Here is a 15,052-nt window from a genome sequence, read left to right as displayed (position 1 = left end):
AACACTCCCGCCCATTTCCTGCCTGTCTGAACTCCAGCCTCCACCCCTGTGTGTTTCCTGTCTGACTCCAGTGGCTGCTATTTTAGGGCCCTCAACACATTTGCTGAAGGTTAAAGGGCACAGAGGTGGGAGCAGAAGCTGCCCAAGGCAAATCCAATCCTAGCCACGCTCTAGTACAGGAAAGGAGATTGTGGGCGTACAGTATGCATAAAAGGATACTCAGCCGAGTTGGTGCACATGCTTTTATGTGCTTATGAGCAGGCATGCCTGTATTCTCTGACTGTAGGTCCGTGGCAGAGAACACGTTTTGCAGGGTGGCGGTCTCAAAAAATTGAAAATCTCTCAGGAAAGACTTATCTCCCTAAGTTCTGGATTCCTATTGCCAGTAGATAATGCTGCGGTAGATGGACCAATTGTCAGACAAGATGAGGAAGTTTCACGTGTGTGTGTGTGTGTGTGTGTGTGTGTGAGAGAGAGAGAGAGAGAGAGAGAGAGAGAGAGAGAATATCACAGGCTTAAAGGTAAAGGGACCCCTGACCATTAGGTCCAGTCGTGACCGACTCTGGGGTTGCGTGCTCATCTCGCATTATTGGCCGAGGGAGCCGGCGTACAGCTTCCAGGTCATGTGGCCAGCATGACAAAGCCACTTCTGGCGAACCAGAGCAGCACACAGAAACGCCGTTTACCTTCCCGCTGTAGCGGTACCTATTTATCTACTTGCATTTTGACGTGCTTTAGAACTGCTAAGTTGACAGGAGCAGGGACCAAGCAACGGGAGCTCACGCCGTCACAGGGATTCGAACCGCTGACCTTCTGATCAGCAAGCCCTAGGCTCAGTGGTTTAACCCACAGCGGCACCTGGATCCCATATCACAGGCTTAGGAAGGACCAAATGGCTAAACAGGAGTAGTGTTGAACTTACTGTTGAACCCACACAATCCAGTCCCCTCTGGGTTACATGGGGAGAAACAGGAGCAAAAGAGGCACCACGCCATGGCTGCCTACAGGGAAAACATAGCTCCAGGTGCCTCATAATAACTCTCTTGTGTTTGCATATGTAGCTAATGTCACTACTGCTCTAGAATATGCCCATAGTAGATTGCGCTTCTGGAACTGCCTCCCTCCCTCCAGAAGGATTACTGAGTTGAACAGGCAAGGCTGCGCTGGTTACGGGAAAGAAAAAGTAAGTTCCGGAAAAACAGAGGGACTTTTCTCAAGGGCAGGCGGACTGTTTGTAGCAGATTAGGGCTGTTTGCATGCAAGCACATTTCCCCCCCCTCGGCATTTCAAAGATGAACACAGGGACTCCCTTGTGCGCTTTGCAACATTCCAATTCTCACCCCAAGGATCACGCTCCGAGCGCCTGCTCTTCTCCCTGTTGTCCCTCCCCAGTCCCAATCACACATTCCTAAAAAAAAAGGCTCTTCCCATCAAAAGTGCAATGCTGTCTCCAAAGCCAGCCTGCTTTTCAGATCATATTTTTGTCATAGCTGTGTACTTAAAACAATGACACCCCTCAATGTTGTGTACCAAGTTAGCTCACATTCTGCTCCTTGAAAAGCTGGAACCAGCAGCTGTGCAGATTATGCAAATCAAGTTGCAGGATGCAAAACACATGCTTGTTTTGCATAATTTATTCCACTTCTGCTAGTCAAGGGGAGGGACAAACAGAGAGGCATGGCACTGAAGCTGTATGTCATGACGGCTTTGAATCCTCTGCAGCTACTCCAGCACTATGACCATCATTCCTGTCACCAGTTTGATCAGATATTTCCCACAAACACTCAAGCCTATTTTTGCAGGCTTAAGGACCAGCACTTTCTTTGTTTTAAATCAGGCATCCCCAAACTGCAGCCCTCCAGTTTTTGGCCTACAACTCCCATGATCCCTAGCTAACAGGACCAGTGGTCGGGGAAGATGGGAATTGTAGTTCAAAACATCTGGAGGGCTGAAGTTTGGGGATGCCTGTTTTAAAGTAAGTGCAAAATTATGTTGTAATGTGCAGCCAACACTGCTCACTGCTTTCTGCAATTTTGCATGTGGAATATAGACAGGCTTGTTTATTCTGTTCCTCTTCAATAGCTGAATATCAGGAATAGTCCCGAAAATAACTCCCATGTATGCTTGCACTGTTATAAAGCAAAAACAGTTTTACACATATCTACTTTTAACAAAAGATGCATTCCTTTCTTACTGAATTGCAAGAGGCCCTGTAATTTATTCCTTATGATTCTTATAAACAATTTCATACTTTTAGTTCCAGTCAGTGTTTATCTTTGTAATTTCCACAACAAACCCTTTGTGGTTTTAGTAGTAATTATAATAGATTAGGTATACATGGTGCTTTATTTTATTGTGCAAAGTGATCCACACACTCTACCACATTAATCTTTAAAACAGTCCTGAAAGGTAGACCAGTATTGCACACATGATGCATTAGAGCAGGCACCCCCAAACTGCGGCCCTCCAGATGTTTTGGCCTACAACTCCCATGATCCCTAGCTAACGGGACCAGTGGTCGGGGAAGATGGGAATTGTAGTCCAAAACATCTGGAGGGCCGAAGTTTGGGGATGTCTGCATTAGAGGCTCCTAACCTTAGCACCCAAGAATCATGCACAGGGAGTAGAGATAGTTGCTTGCCTAAGGTTAATATCCCTGCTCCTGCTATACCAGGGGTCATCAATCTTTTCCAGTCCACCATCCCTCAGACCAATGCTGCTTCCCGGACCGTCCGCAGGCTGGATTTAGAAGGCGATTGGGCTGTGTCCAGCCCCCAGGCCTTAGGTTGCCTACCGCTGTGCTATACTAAACTAAGAGTGTCTGAGCTGGCATTGACACAATAATGGTGCATTAGGGCTGGATTTATATTGGGCCTTCCAGACATCATCCTGCTTTATTAGTTGTTCTGTGATACTTCCCCCAATAGTATCATGTTATTTCTGTCTGGAGGGGCACCCTTTTGCTGTATAGTGCAACAAAAGCACAACAGAAATAAACCAACAATTTGTGGCATAAAAGAACTGCAGGGTTTCAGCAGGAAGTCACGGGGCATGTGCTGATTGGAAACAAGGTAGGATGTCCACCCAAAACCTTTTGCAGGTGCGAAAGAGGGTTTCTTATAACCACTCCAACAATATCATTCCTACGAATCAGCATAAATGCACAATAAAAAGGCTGTCTGGAGGGACGCTGAGCAAAGCTACCATTCTAGAAAGATGTGAAAAATGAACCCCGCAAAAATTCAGCACACAGCCAGTACTATTTCTTGGCCACACCAATTTGTGACAGAATGTTGTGAGTTGGCTTTCATATAAATGGCTGGTCATTACCAATGTGTATGACTAAATAGCAGTTGCTAATATTATGGGCGCTCACTGGAAGGACAGATCGTGAAGCTGAGGCTCCAATACTTTGGCCACCTCATGAGAAGAGAAGAATCCTTGGAAAAGACCCTGATGTTGAGAAAGATTGAGGGCACTAGGAGAAGGGGACGACAGAGGATGAGATGGTTGGACAGTGTTCTCGAAGCTACGAACATGAGTTTGACCAAACTGCGGGAGGCAGTGCAAGACAGGAGTGCCTGGCGTGCTATGGTCTATGGGGTCACGAAGAGTCGGACACGACTAAACGACTAAACAACAACAACAATATTATGGGCTACGTGGAAAAGGTTTAATTTGCAGATAATATTAGCAAATGACTTTTGCAGTAGGTTGGGGGAGGCAGAGTTGCACTTCTGCAGAACAAGTGACCTAGCCACATATTTGGGTGCATTTTACTGAACACGTTCCTTGTTCCTCTCCGTCAGTAGACTTTGGCCCCTTTTGCTCTCCGTCAACTGCCTGCTAAAATCTAGAAGATAATAGAGCCTGTGACCTTGTGCTGGATAGGTGCCTTTAAAAAAAAAAGTCTGGGAGCGGTGCGATGACTCTTGCCTTACTGCAAGGCTTTGGAATAGATAACCTTCTTATAAGTCCTCTTTTGGCACTACAGTTGTATGATTCTCCACCACGAATCCACAGACGCCACCAACCCTGTTTCATGGAAAACTGTAATGACACCTCAAAATATTTCGCTCTCACTCACAATCTCTCATCCCCAGCATCTAGCAATCCCCCCCTTCTTTGTTATTGATTCTCACACCCAAACTGCCGCTCTTTCATTGCCTAGACCAAACAGTCTTGCTGACTAAGCAACCACTCCCCGTGTCAGCTCCAGCCACCCTGAGGAAGTCCCGCCCAGCCGGCAGTGACCAGAAACTAAGGACAGGAACAGTTCGGCTTCCTGCTCTTGCCGGCGTTTCCCTTCCAGCTGGAGCCAGGACAGGTGGTGATAGCGGCGCATTTCCTAGCTCACAACAGAAGGCAAGGGAACCTTTGGGAGAATAGGGACCTCTCAGGCAAGCTAGAGCGATATCAGCGGGCCGAGGGGAAGCGTTGAAGAAGAACGTCCTCATCTAACCCATCCCTCTTTTTTTCTTTTACTGCTTTTCTTGGCCTGCCTGTCAAATGGACCATCACCCAGGTGGACCATTTTCTGCTTTGTTGGACTGATTCCTAGGACAGCCTGGACATTAAGAGCCCAAACGGATCAGGTCAAAGGGCCAGTGAGTGAAGCATCCTGCTTCCTACAGAAGCCAACCAGCAGTCATGCAGAACCCTAAGCTTTGTCAAGTTTAAGGCCCCTTAGCACAGGCATCCCCAAACTGCGGCCCTCCAAATGTTTTGGCCTACAACTCCCATGATCCCTAGCCAACAGGACCAGTGGTTGGGGAAGATGGGAACTGTAGTCCAAAACATCTGGCGGGCCGAAGTTTGGGGATGCCTGCCTTAGCATCACCAAAAGATGTCCCCACTTCTTTTTTAACTTCCTCCCATTTACATTTTTAAAAAAGTTTTGTAACAGAAGACAAAGAACACAACAGAAAGGACACTGAAAGCAGAAATGATAAAGTTTCATATTTGCATATATACCATTACATAGGTGAGGATGCAACGAAAACCTAACACACGAAATAAAACATCTACATAGCAAGAAGCCTATTAATTTTTTAACCAGTTAGGTAAAACTTGAAATTTAGTTTTTCTAAAAAATGTTTTGGAGGCCCTAAGCTGTAGCTTACTTAGCTTCTGCACTTCCAGGAATTTTACAAAAGAGGATTTTTTTGTCCAATGTTCCCAACCAGCTACTGGTATTGATTGGCATATCTCTTGCTACCACTGATCTGGGGAGTTCCATATAACTATCATGACCAGTAGCCACCAAAAGATTCAACCTCCATGGATCTGTCTAATGGCCATTTTAAAACTATCTATCCGTATCACCCCACCTTGGGTAAATTCCAGAAATTAACTGATGTCGAGAAGACTGCATTTCATCTGGGAATCCACGTACTAGCCAAAACCTATACAGCTTCTTGTATTATAGAAGCCATCATCATTACATCCAGGTGGCGGGACCCAGGTGGTGCTGTGGTTAAACCACTGAGCCTAGGGCTTGCTGATCAGAAGGTCGGCGGTTCGAATCCCTGTGACGGGGTGAGCTCCCATTGCTTGGTCCCAGCTCCCGCCAACCTAGCAGTTCGAAAGCATGTCAAAATGCAAGTAGATAAATAGGAACCGCTACAGCGGGAAGGTAAACGGCATTTCCATGTGCTGCTCTGGTTCTCCAGAAGCAGCTTAGTCATGCTGGCCACATGACCTGGAAGCTATACGCCGGCTCCCTCGGCCAATAATGCGAGATGAGCGCACAACCCCAGAGTCGGTCCCGACTGGACCTAGTGGTCAGGGGTCCCTTTACCTTTTATACAGCTTCTTGTATTATAGAAGCCATCATCATTACATCACCCAAATTAAGCAGAAGAAGCTTTTTGACACGCACACACACACACACACACACAACAGAGAGATACCAAAGTCAAGTGGGGAAACTGCACCACTTTATTAACCCGTTTGCACACGCAGTAAATCTCCTGCCCCCCGGCTACACTCAAAATTAAGCACTTTAAAATCCCATTAACTTCAGTGGGAGAGATCTGGGCATGTGCTAAACATTGCCATTGGATTTCAAGGGGTTTTTATAATAGATGGCTCATGCCCCGCATAACTTGCGTGTCGATTGCAGCCTCTGGTTCTCTTAGTCCGCCTCCAACATGGATCTTGTTGCTTGCATTTCGGAAATACCTCTAGGCCAACAAACAGCCAGTGGCACAAACACGCAGGTCCCTGTAATGTTGGCAGGATCTAGTGACTGCCTTAAGGCAAGAGAAGCCTTGAGCAGTCCTCAGAACACTGTGTGCACCGTGGCTGAAGAAGGCTGATGCAGAGCACGTTAGAGCAGCAATAAATCAGACCTAGGGAGGGTCCACCAATGACTTACCCAATGTGGTTGGTCCTTAGAGAGATCTCCAGCTCCCTCAGCACTTTGGTGGATTCCTGCACCCTCCGGCGGAACTTCTACAAGCATAAAGACCATACTTTATTGGCAGGATACAACCAATTTACCTTCCTCATCTACAACCAAGCTTGCATATGAGGGTAGGATCAACCATCGGGTTAAATGCACCCGTTATTTCCATACCTCCTTATCTGTCTGTAATTCCTGCTTATATTCTCCTATACCCCTTGTTCTTTATGCAAATAATACTACTTCTGCAAGAACTGGAGGGTCTGTGAGATTCCTTACTATGGCACAGACCAGGAGTAGCCATCTTGGCACCTTCCAGCTGTACCCTACTACAATTCCCATCACCCCTGACCAATGACCATGTTGGCTGGGGCTGATGGAAGTTTGAGTCCAATGACACCTGCAGGGCCACAGGTTCTCCACCTCTGCTATTAGGCCTAGCCTCAGAGTTTGCTTGTCAGGATGAGCAACTGGTCTCATTGGAAAGGGCCCTGCCTGGCCAAGTGATAGCCATCTTGGAATAGGATAGCTACGTGTTCTGTTTTAAGGCCTCTATTTGAAGAAATCCTCAAATTGAAGGACCGCCTCGCCCTAGTCTGGTAGTGGTATTAACAAAGGGAGAGCAGCGGCCTTGGTGCCAACCAAGTAGCTGTGCTAGTGGGAAACAGCACATGCTAGCAACTTCCCCCTCCATTTTGGCTCAGGGGTGTGTGTTTGGAGAATCCCCAGAGCAGTGGGCTGGGGGAGGAGAAGGGAAGTTGTTCCTCTTGTGGCAACATGCCCTGAGTGGGCATCACTGTCATATTGCATGGCCAATGCTTTGTTTGATGTTTCCAGTCTTGTAAACCGTTTAAAGTAATCTATGAATGGAACTTGCATACATTAAATATTCTGAGCGTCTTACCTTCCGGGTGACTCCAGGGTCAAGGAAGCTCTTCAGTTTCTGAATGTATGTGTGGGGTGGGTTCTTCACCTGAAATCGTTCCTGCTCCAGGACAAGAGTGGGTGGGGAAGAGAAAGAAGGAAGAAGAAAGAAAGAAAGAAAGAAAGAAAGAAAGAAAGAAAGAAAGAAAGAAAGAAAGAAAGAAAGCAGAGGGCAGGAATAATGATGGTTAGGTCTTCAAAAGCACAGAGCCAAGCTTGGCCTAAGTCACCACAGGGGAAAGGTCCCCACTATTTATTTGTTAACATAGCAAGCCTTAGTGTTGCCCTGACTTGCACCAATGACAACGCTGTCTGGTGGCTTGCTCTTCCTGGGTAATCTGAATTCCATCTAATAAGCTTGAAAGGAAAGCCGTCTCCACTCTCTGCTCCACCCGTATACATTCTCTTCTGTGGCCTTTTGTCCTGCTCAAATGCTAGCAAAATCTGCACCTTTCCCCTTAGGATTGCAACCTTAGGCAAGCCCCACTGCACTCAGAGGAATTTACTTAACTTCTAAATAAGCACACACAGAACTGGGCTGTAGAACCTATGGTCTGGGAACCCACAGGCGGAGAAAAACGATATTCCATGATTTCCTAGTTGCTGTCCAAGGTGATTTATGGAACATAGGCTCTTGGTTTATTACTACAAATGCCTAACATACTACAAATGTTAGGCCCCCCTTAAAGAGCAGGGGCACCTATCCTAACCTAATGCCCTCCATCAGCCCTGACCGCTGGCTATGCTGGCTGGGATCTGAGAGGACTTAAGAGGACAACAACACACAGAGAGATACCCATGCTGGCTGCTACTGTTGCAGAGGCACAAACAGCTGCTAACAGGATTTGTCAACTGACTAGGAAAGAATGACATGGACCACTCCTATGCCTTTATCAGCACCTTGATCTGCAAGAACCTCCAAGTTGCTTATAACATAGGGATAAGGATTATCACTTGCTAATATCTTCGGATCAAGCTGATGTTAAATGTACAGGAACAGGGGAGGACTGAAAATAAATGGAGGGACAATTTCATCCCACTTTCTTCTACTAAATTTTGTGGGTTTCTTGATTAGACAGGGAGGAATCATATCGCAGTGTATTATGGGTAGCTGTGTGTGTCTATAGCTAGGGGCCTGTAGAATTTTCTGAGCTCAGCAGGTGGGTGGCAGAATGCACAGGAGCCGAATGTTTTGCTCATGGTTCTGTGCAGATGCCCCATGAAAAGTACATGAGCAAAACAGTTATGTTCCACAGTAAATGCCCAGCATGGAAGCAACCTCGAAATCAAGTGAAAGAGCTTTCCCATTGCTTAGAAACTTTGGTAATTGTGCAGTATAGAAATAGCTAAAATAATGTTATGGCCTGTAACAGGCCTTCATGGAGGCCAGATGTTTACGTTTTCCCGTTAATCATGTGGGTAACAGGGATACCATTCTCATAACAACAAAGAATTAAGCAGCCAAGTAGGAAAAATGCATTATGATAAGGGGATCTGGCCTGCTCTTTTAAAGGGAGTCAAGGAACTGTAGCTCAAGGGGAGATGAAGCTGTTTCTGGCAGCGACCCTGTCTGAGTCATCGGCCTCTACCATGATCATAGCTGCCAAGTCTCCCGTTTTCCCCGGGAAATCCCCGTTTTCCCAGCTGTTCTTTTGTTTTTCCCCAGTTTATTCTGGCACAGCGGCCATTTTGGAACTGCTCCGCCCAGTTCCAAAATGACGGCAGCGCTACTTCCGGTCTGCTATTTCCACCCGGTCTCTTATTTCTCTGACAGCAACATGGCAGGTATGGCCATGATATGATTTGTAGCTTTAATGGCAGAGAGGAATCTCACCCCATCAACAACAATCACAGGGCAGCCCCACCTTACCTGGTCGCAAATGAGGTCCCATTTCTTCTCGTTGTCATATTGTCGGAGGAGACGAGCCTTGTCAGGAGGGAGGTTCATGGAGCTCTAAGGAGAGGAGCAGAGAGACAGGTGGTGTGGATGGAGTTCTTGGACTGCTTCCATAGAATATATGCTGGGAAGCATGGAAGGACTTCCTCTTTCAAGAGAAAGTGTAGGCAAGACCCGGGATTGTCAAGGAGCATATTGGTTACATTCAGCAATGTGCTGACTTGGGGATGATGGGTCAGGCTGGCAAACTGGTCTGGTCTGGAGAGCACAATAATCTACTGACTTGTCTAGAGTCCAGAATTTTAACCAAAAACATGCCAAATCCAGGAATAAAATTACTGAAATGAACCAATGGTCTTTAACCTTTTCGAGAAACGGCCCTCCTTTAATTTCAAAGATGCAACATGGATCCACATTTACAATGCAATCTTAAGCTTGCCTACTCAGGAGTTCAATGAGACTTTCTCCCAGGTTAGACTTTATAGCAAGGGATAGCTAACTACCGTAACTCCAGTTCAGTCAATTTGTCAAGAATTTGTCAAGGAAGGAAGGAAGGAAGGAAGGAAGGAAGGAAGGAAGGAAGGAAGGAAGGAAGGAAGGAAGGAAGGAAGGAAGGAAGGAAGGAAGGAAGGTTCCCCCCAAAGTAGGCACCCTGACTGCTGAGGTGGGCACATCCCAATCCACTGAAGAAGATGCACATCACTCTCTCTGCTTGGTCATCAAATCAACCCTTTGATGAATTGAGAGGGGCCAGTAACCCCACTCCTCATCTGATCTCTGTGGGTTCTGTGCAGCCATCTGTGTACTGCCTGGGTGTGCATGTGAGAAGGTGCGTGAGAGGTGGCCACACCCACCATTGGCCACACCCACTAGTGGCATGTGGCCCTCGGAAGGTTAGCCAAGGCTGCAAAGGTTTCCCTTGTGTAGGCCTGCCATACATCTGGATTTCAAAGGTGGAACTGACATCCAGGGGGAATTTTCAAAATGTGGTACTTTGCCCTGGATCTTCGGCAACTCAATTGATAATTCACGTGTTTTTTTTTTGGCGTTTTTGAAAGGAAAGGAACTCAACAACTTTCAGGATGTCCTGGTTTTTACTTTTTGAAATATGGCACCCCTACCCTTGTGCCCAAAACGTTCCCCGCTCCTGGTGAACAGGAATGCAGCAAAAATAAATCAATCATGCTTTTATATCCTTTAGCCTAAATGTGTCTTCCTCTCCTCCTCTCTTTCTCTGTCTCCCTTTCTTTATCCTTTCCTTTCTGCTTCCCTCTCTAGTCTGATGCACCAGATGAAGACCAAGGTACTCTGCAACCCTATACAGTGATCTTTCTATGTCCCTCAGGTCTTGCTTTTCTCCATCCTTGATAACATCTAGATCAGGCATCCCCAAACTTTGGCCCTCCAGATGTTTTGGACTACAATTCCCATCTTCCCCGACCACTGGTCCTGTTAGCTAGGGATCATGGGAGTTGTAGGCCAAAACATCTGGAGGGCCGCAGTTTGGGGATACCTGATCTAGATGAAGCATGGCTCTCCCTTGCCATAGGCACAGGTTGGTAGCCAGGGGAGTTACTCCTTGTAGTTAAATTTGAAAGCCAGGAGGGCTGAGGCTTTCCAGGTCCTTGCCTCATTCAAGCTCCTTGCCTCTCCAACCCTGTACTAGCCAGTCTAGGAGTTTATAACGCTCCTCACTTTTCAGTAAAAGACTCAGGCATGCTCAATAGTATTTCCCTGTACTACAGTAAGAAATTCAAGAGAGTAAGGAAAAAGAGAAGTCACCACGCCTCCTTAATACAAGGAGGAAATTAGGACATTTATTTATAGCTTTTTTGAAAGCTTCTGTGTCACTTTTTGACTATAAGAGCAGTACAATGTGCCTGCAATATCTCCTCTACCAAGCCAAGGAAGTGCTCATTTGCATGAAATTTTAAGAAATCTCTATAAATAAAACCAAACATGACTCACTCCAAATCATGAATGTGTTGTGGTGCCCTCAGCTACCAGAACAGCACTGTTCCAGAGCTTCACACTGAAAACTGATACTAGGAGCAGCTTCTGGGTATAATAAAGCCACGAAGAGCTAAAAGGCTGCACATCCCCCACTTTGCCCTTCAGACAATAAGACCTGGATTTGAAACCACATGCATGGGCGTAGGCAGGGGGGCAGTTGCCCCCCCCAGAAGCAGAGCCGCTGGCCAGCCTGCCCCGCTGCCTGCCGCCGCTCCTTTTCTTTTACGCACCCCACAGCCAGCCGGGGAGAAGAGAGACGTTCCTTCTAGCAGGCTGGCTGTGAGGCGGGCAGAGGGAAAGCCCCAGAGCATTTGGCCAACTTTCCCTCCACCCGCCCCACAGCCAGCCAGGGAGAAGGGAGACGTCCCTTCTAGCCGGCTGGCTGTGGGGCGGGTGGAGGGAAAGCCAGCCAAACGCTTTGTGCGGCTCTGGGGCTTTCCCTCCACCCGCCCCACAGTCAGCCGGCTAGAAGGGATGTTTTCCCTCCACCTGCCCCGTTGATTGCGGAGGGGGAGGAGGGGATCGGAACAGCCCAATTTTGGGCTGATCCTGGCGCCCCCTTGCCCCTGTCAATCACGGAGGGGGAGAAGGGGATCGGAACAGCCCAATTTTGGGCTGATCCTGGCACCCCCTTGCCCCTGCCAATCGCGGAGGGGGAGAAGGGGGTCGTAGCAGCCCGATTTTGGGCTGATCCTGGCACCCCCTCGCCCCTTAACAACCATGGCTTGCCTTGCCCCCCTAGTTTTCATCCTGGGTACGCCCCTGACCACATGAACTTCTAGTTTGGGTTCGACTGTGAGGAGGTAGGATGCTGCCAAAGCACTGCAAGGTAGCTGGGAAATAAGCATTTCCCTCATTGCCTCCTGGGCACAGCTGTCACTCCAGTCCTGCAGGAGATTTCAATAATTATCAACCAAGATGTGTGGCTTTCAGCACATTTGCCTGTGGTTCATGGTCAACAGTGGTCAAGGTGGAACCTGTTTGCTACAAGAAAGCTGCTAGCATGCTATGGATGAACTGGTGAACGAACGAATGAACGAACGAACATCACTCAAGTCTCCTGTGAGTCCAAAATGCCATCTGCAGAGAAGGCCGCCTGTTACATCTCCGAATGATTCACTTTTCTGGACGTGCTTCCTCCAAATTAGCCTCCGCTATGAATAAATCTGCTGGGTGTCACTGGATTCCAATGCAGAGGTGCAGGAGAATTGCCCATTTTCAGGGGAGGGTCACCTTTGCATCTCTCCATGAGTCACTGCTCTGGACTCAAAACTGTTGTTAATGCAGAAACCCAAAGAATAAGTGGGTTATGTGCTCCTTGGTGGCTCCAGCCCCAAATGTCTCATGCATAGTTCTACTTTCTGGGCACTCAAAAAAATCAACTACTATCTAGTATTCTCTCCCCCCGCCCCCCATATTAAGAGATCAAAACATCACATTGCCTTTTTAATTGAATGAACTATTCACATGGCATTTCTAATTCAGGCTCCCCCCCCATCCCATCTCCCTCGCCGTGTATGAAAAGGAAAAGGAGGGAAAGGAAAACTCTTGAACAACGTGTATGAGAAATATTAAGAGACAGGTTTCACCCAGTCCTGTTATGAGTTTGGTATAATGGTTTGGCAATCACCAACTTCATTTGCTGTGGATATCTAATCAATCCCTTTTGGGGAAACTGCTAAATATTTCACCATGACTATTTCCTTGTGGCAGGCAGTTCCACAGTTCAGCTTTCTGCAAACATTGCCTCTGGAGGCATTGTGCCTCAGCCTCCCCATTGGTAATCTAGAAGAAGATGAGAATTTGCTGGTCTAAGTGGAGAAGGCTGTGAGATAATATGGGTTCGCTGCCAGTGCTGGTTTCCATCCCCAGGAGAGTGCTTTAATGCAACTACAGCGAGGACCATAGCTGCCAAGTTATCCCTTTTTTTAAGGGAAATTCCCTTATGCTGAATAGGCTTCCTCGCGAGAAAAGGGAAAACTTGGCAGCTATGGCGAGGACGGGTAAAGAAAGGTCTCAGGTTACACAGCAAAATTAAATAAAATGAAATGTTGCGTCATGTTATAATGGGTTTAACAAACATAGTTCTCCAAAGCCTGGAACTTGTTCAACTGGGGCGGAGGGGAATATGCCCATCTGAATATTCTTTCAACCCACTTTCTAGCAGCCTGCTCTAATGTTCTCTTCATACGGGAAAACATGAGCCAGTTGCACACTCATCCCCACGTTGCCATCATACAGAATATAATTTTGTCCCAATCACACACTAATGCATACAGACATACATAACTCTCTCTCTCTCTCTCTCTCTCTCTCTCTCTCTCTCTCTCTCTCTCTCTCTCTCTCTCACACACACACACACACACACACACACACACACCATTGAGTGCACCAGTAAGTGAGAGCCTACAAGAAAGAAGTCTAGAGGCTAGGTGGTTCCTGGGTCCGGGAAATGGGATATTTGGTTACCCTAGAGAGGGTTTCGCTTCCCGCAAAGGAACAGGTCCGTAGCAGTTAGCGGCTGCCAATATGCCACCAAGCCAGATTTAATGGGTTGCTTTTGACCTATGAAACCCTAAATAACTTGGGATCAGCTTGGCTGAAGGAGTACCATTCTGAATATCAGCTTGCCCCCTGCATTAAGACAGTCAGACAAGGCCTTTCTGGTCATACTACAACCTGCAGAGATTCACCTAGTGGTGCTCAAAGGAAGGGCCTTTTCAGTGGTGGCGCCCTTTCTGTGGAACCACCTCCCCTGTGAACTGAGGGAAGCACCTACCTTAATGTAATTTTGGTCCTTGCTGAAAACGCATTTGTTCTCCGATGCCTTTGCTGGTCGTTTATACCACTTTGTTTCTTTAAACTATCTGCCATTGACTTAAGTGTCTGCCGTTTTAGTCTGATTTTTTGTCAATGGATTGCTCCTGGGTTTTACACATCACCTTGTTATTATGTACGAAAGGTGGCATAGAAAAAAATTAATAAACATACAACACAACCCTTCTTCCTGTTCCCATTCATGCACATCCCCATACATTTTCTTGCACCATTCACAAACTTGCCCTTTGGACAATGAACGTGCACACATTTATTCCTTCCTACCATTCCTGCTTCCACACAGTCCAGGATACCATCTATACACACACCCAGAATGGATTCACAAGGGGGCCAGCTCTACTCAGAAAAGGCAGGCTACCTGCCAGACTGAAAAGCCCGCAGACTCTGACTCACTCGCTCTCTGACTCCTTGGAAATGCAAGGAGGATGGGAGTTTCAACAAAGTCACTTTTGTTCTAGCGGGGAAGGAATCAGAAGTGACAAGCGCAACCACGAGAAGGAAAAGGGCCCACATTGCATTCCTCCAAATTGCTCTCAACAAAGCCCCTTCGGCCTCTGCAGCTGCCAGCTATGGAAACCTTTCTTACTTCTCATGCCGGTAACGGAGGAGGCACGGCCGTGCATTGCAGGGGTCTCAACATCAAATGGGTTGCAGGGCCCGAATCTCCACCTAGCGGATGCCCAGGGACTATGTCCATTACTTTTTTAAAAAGAATTACGCCAATTCCAAACCATCAAGACTAACTTGGTCGAAGAATAAACTTTGAGGGGGGAAATAAGAGGCACACTCCTTCCTTTGCAGCTCTGGCATGTATGCCATCTGTTCTTAATCATTTCTAGTACTCCACTATCCTGTTCCCAACCCACAACTGACCTGCGCTGTGAATTTAGAAGGAATGGGGAGGAGAGGCCCAAGCAGCTGTACTGTGTGCTGTAGCAGCCACTGGTGACTCAGCCCCTTGGCCCTACCCAAGG

General features: G+C 47.2%; 1 protein-coding gene across 10 annotated transcripts in view; it reads right to left on the bottom strand.

Moving 5' to 3' along the window:
* The window catches only part of FMNL3 (formin like 3), a 97,809-nt gene that overhangs the window by 40,584 nt on the left and 42,173 nt on the right, over positions 1 to 15,052 (bottom strand). For all 10 annotated transcript variants that reach the window (XR_004691735.3, XR_009557227.2, XR_009557226.2 and 7 more), the window contains exons 2-4: positions 9,201 to 9,284; positions 7,311 to 7,391; positions 6,380 to 6,456 (exon numbers count right to left, since the gene is read on the bottom strand). Coding sequence is in view for 5 of the 10 variants with exons in the window: in XM_035102433.3 (XP_034958324.1) it covers positions 6,380 to 6,456; positions 7,311 to 7,391; positions 9,201 to 9,284 (242 nt within the window). In the remaining 5 variants the exon portion in view is untranslated. The remainder of the gene's footprint in view (positions 1 to 6,379; positions 6,457 to 7,310; positions 7,392 to 9,200; positions 9,285 to 15,052) is intronic.

Source organism: Zootoca vivipara, chromosome 2 (genome assembly GCF_965207765.1).
Source record: "Zootoca vivipara chromosome 2, rZooViv2.hap1.1, whole genome shotgun sequence".
In the NCBI taxonomy this organism is placed as follows: Eukaryota; Metazoa; Chordata; class Lepidosauria; order Squamata; family Lacertidae; genus Zootoca; species Zootoca vivipara.
The sequence above is the reverse complement of the archived record's forward strand: the minus strand, read 5'-3'. Positions and strand labels throughout refer to the sequence as shown.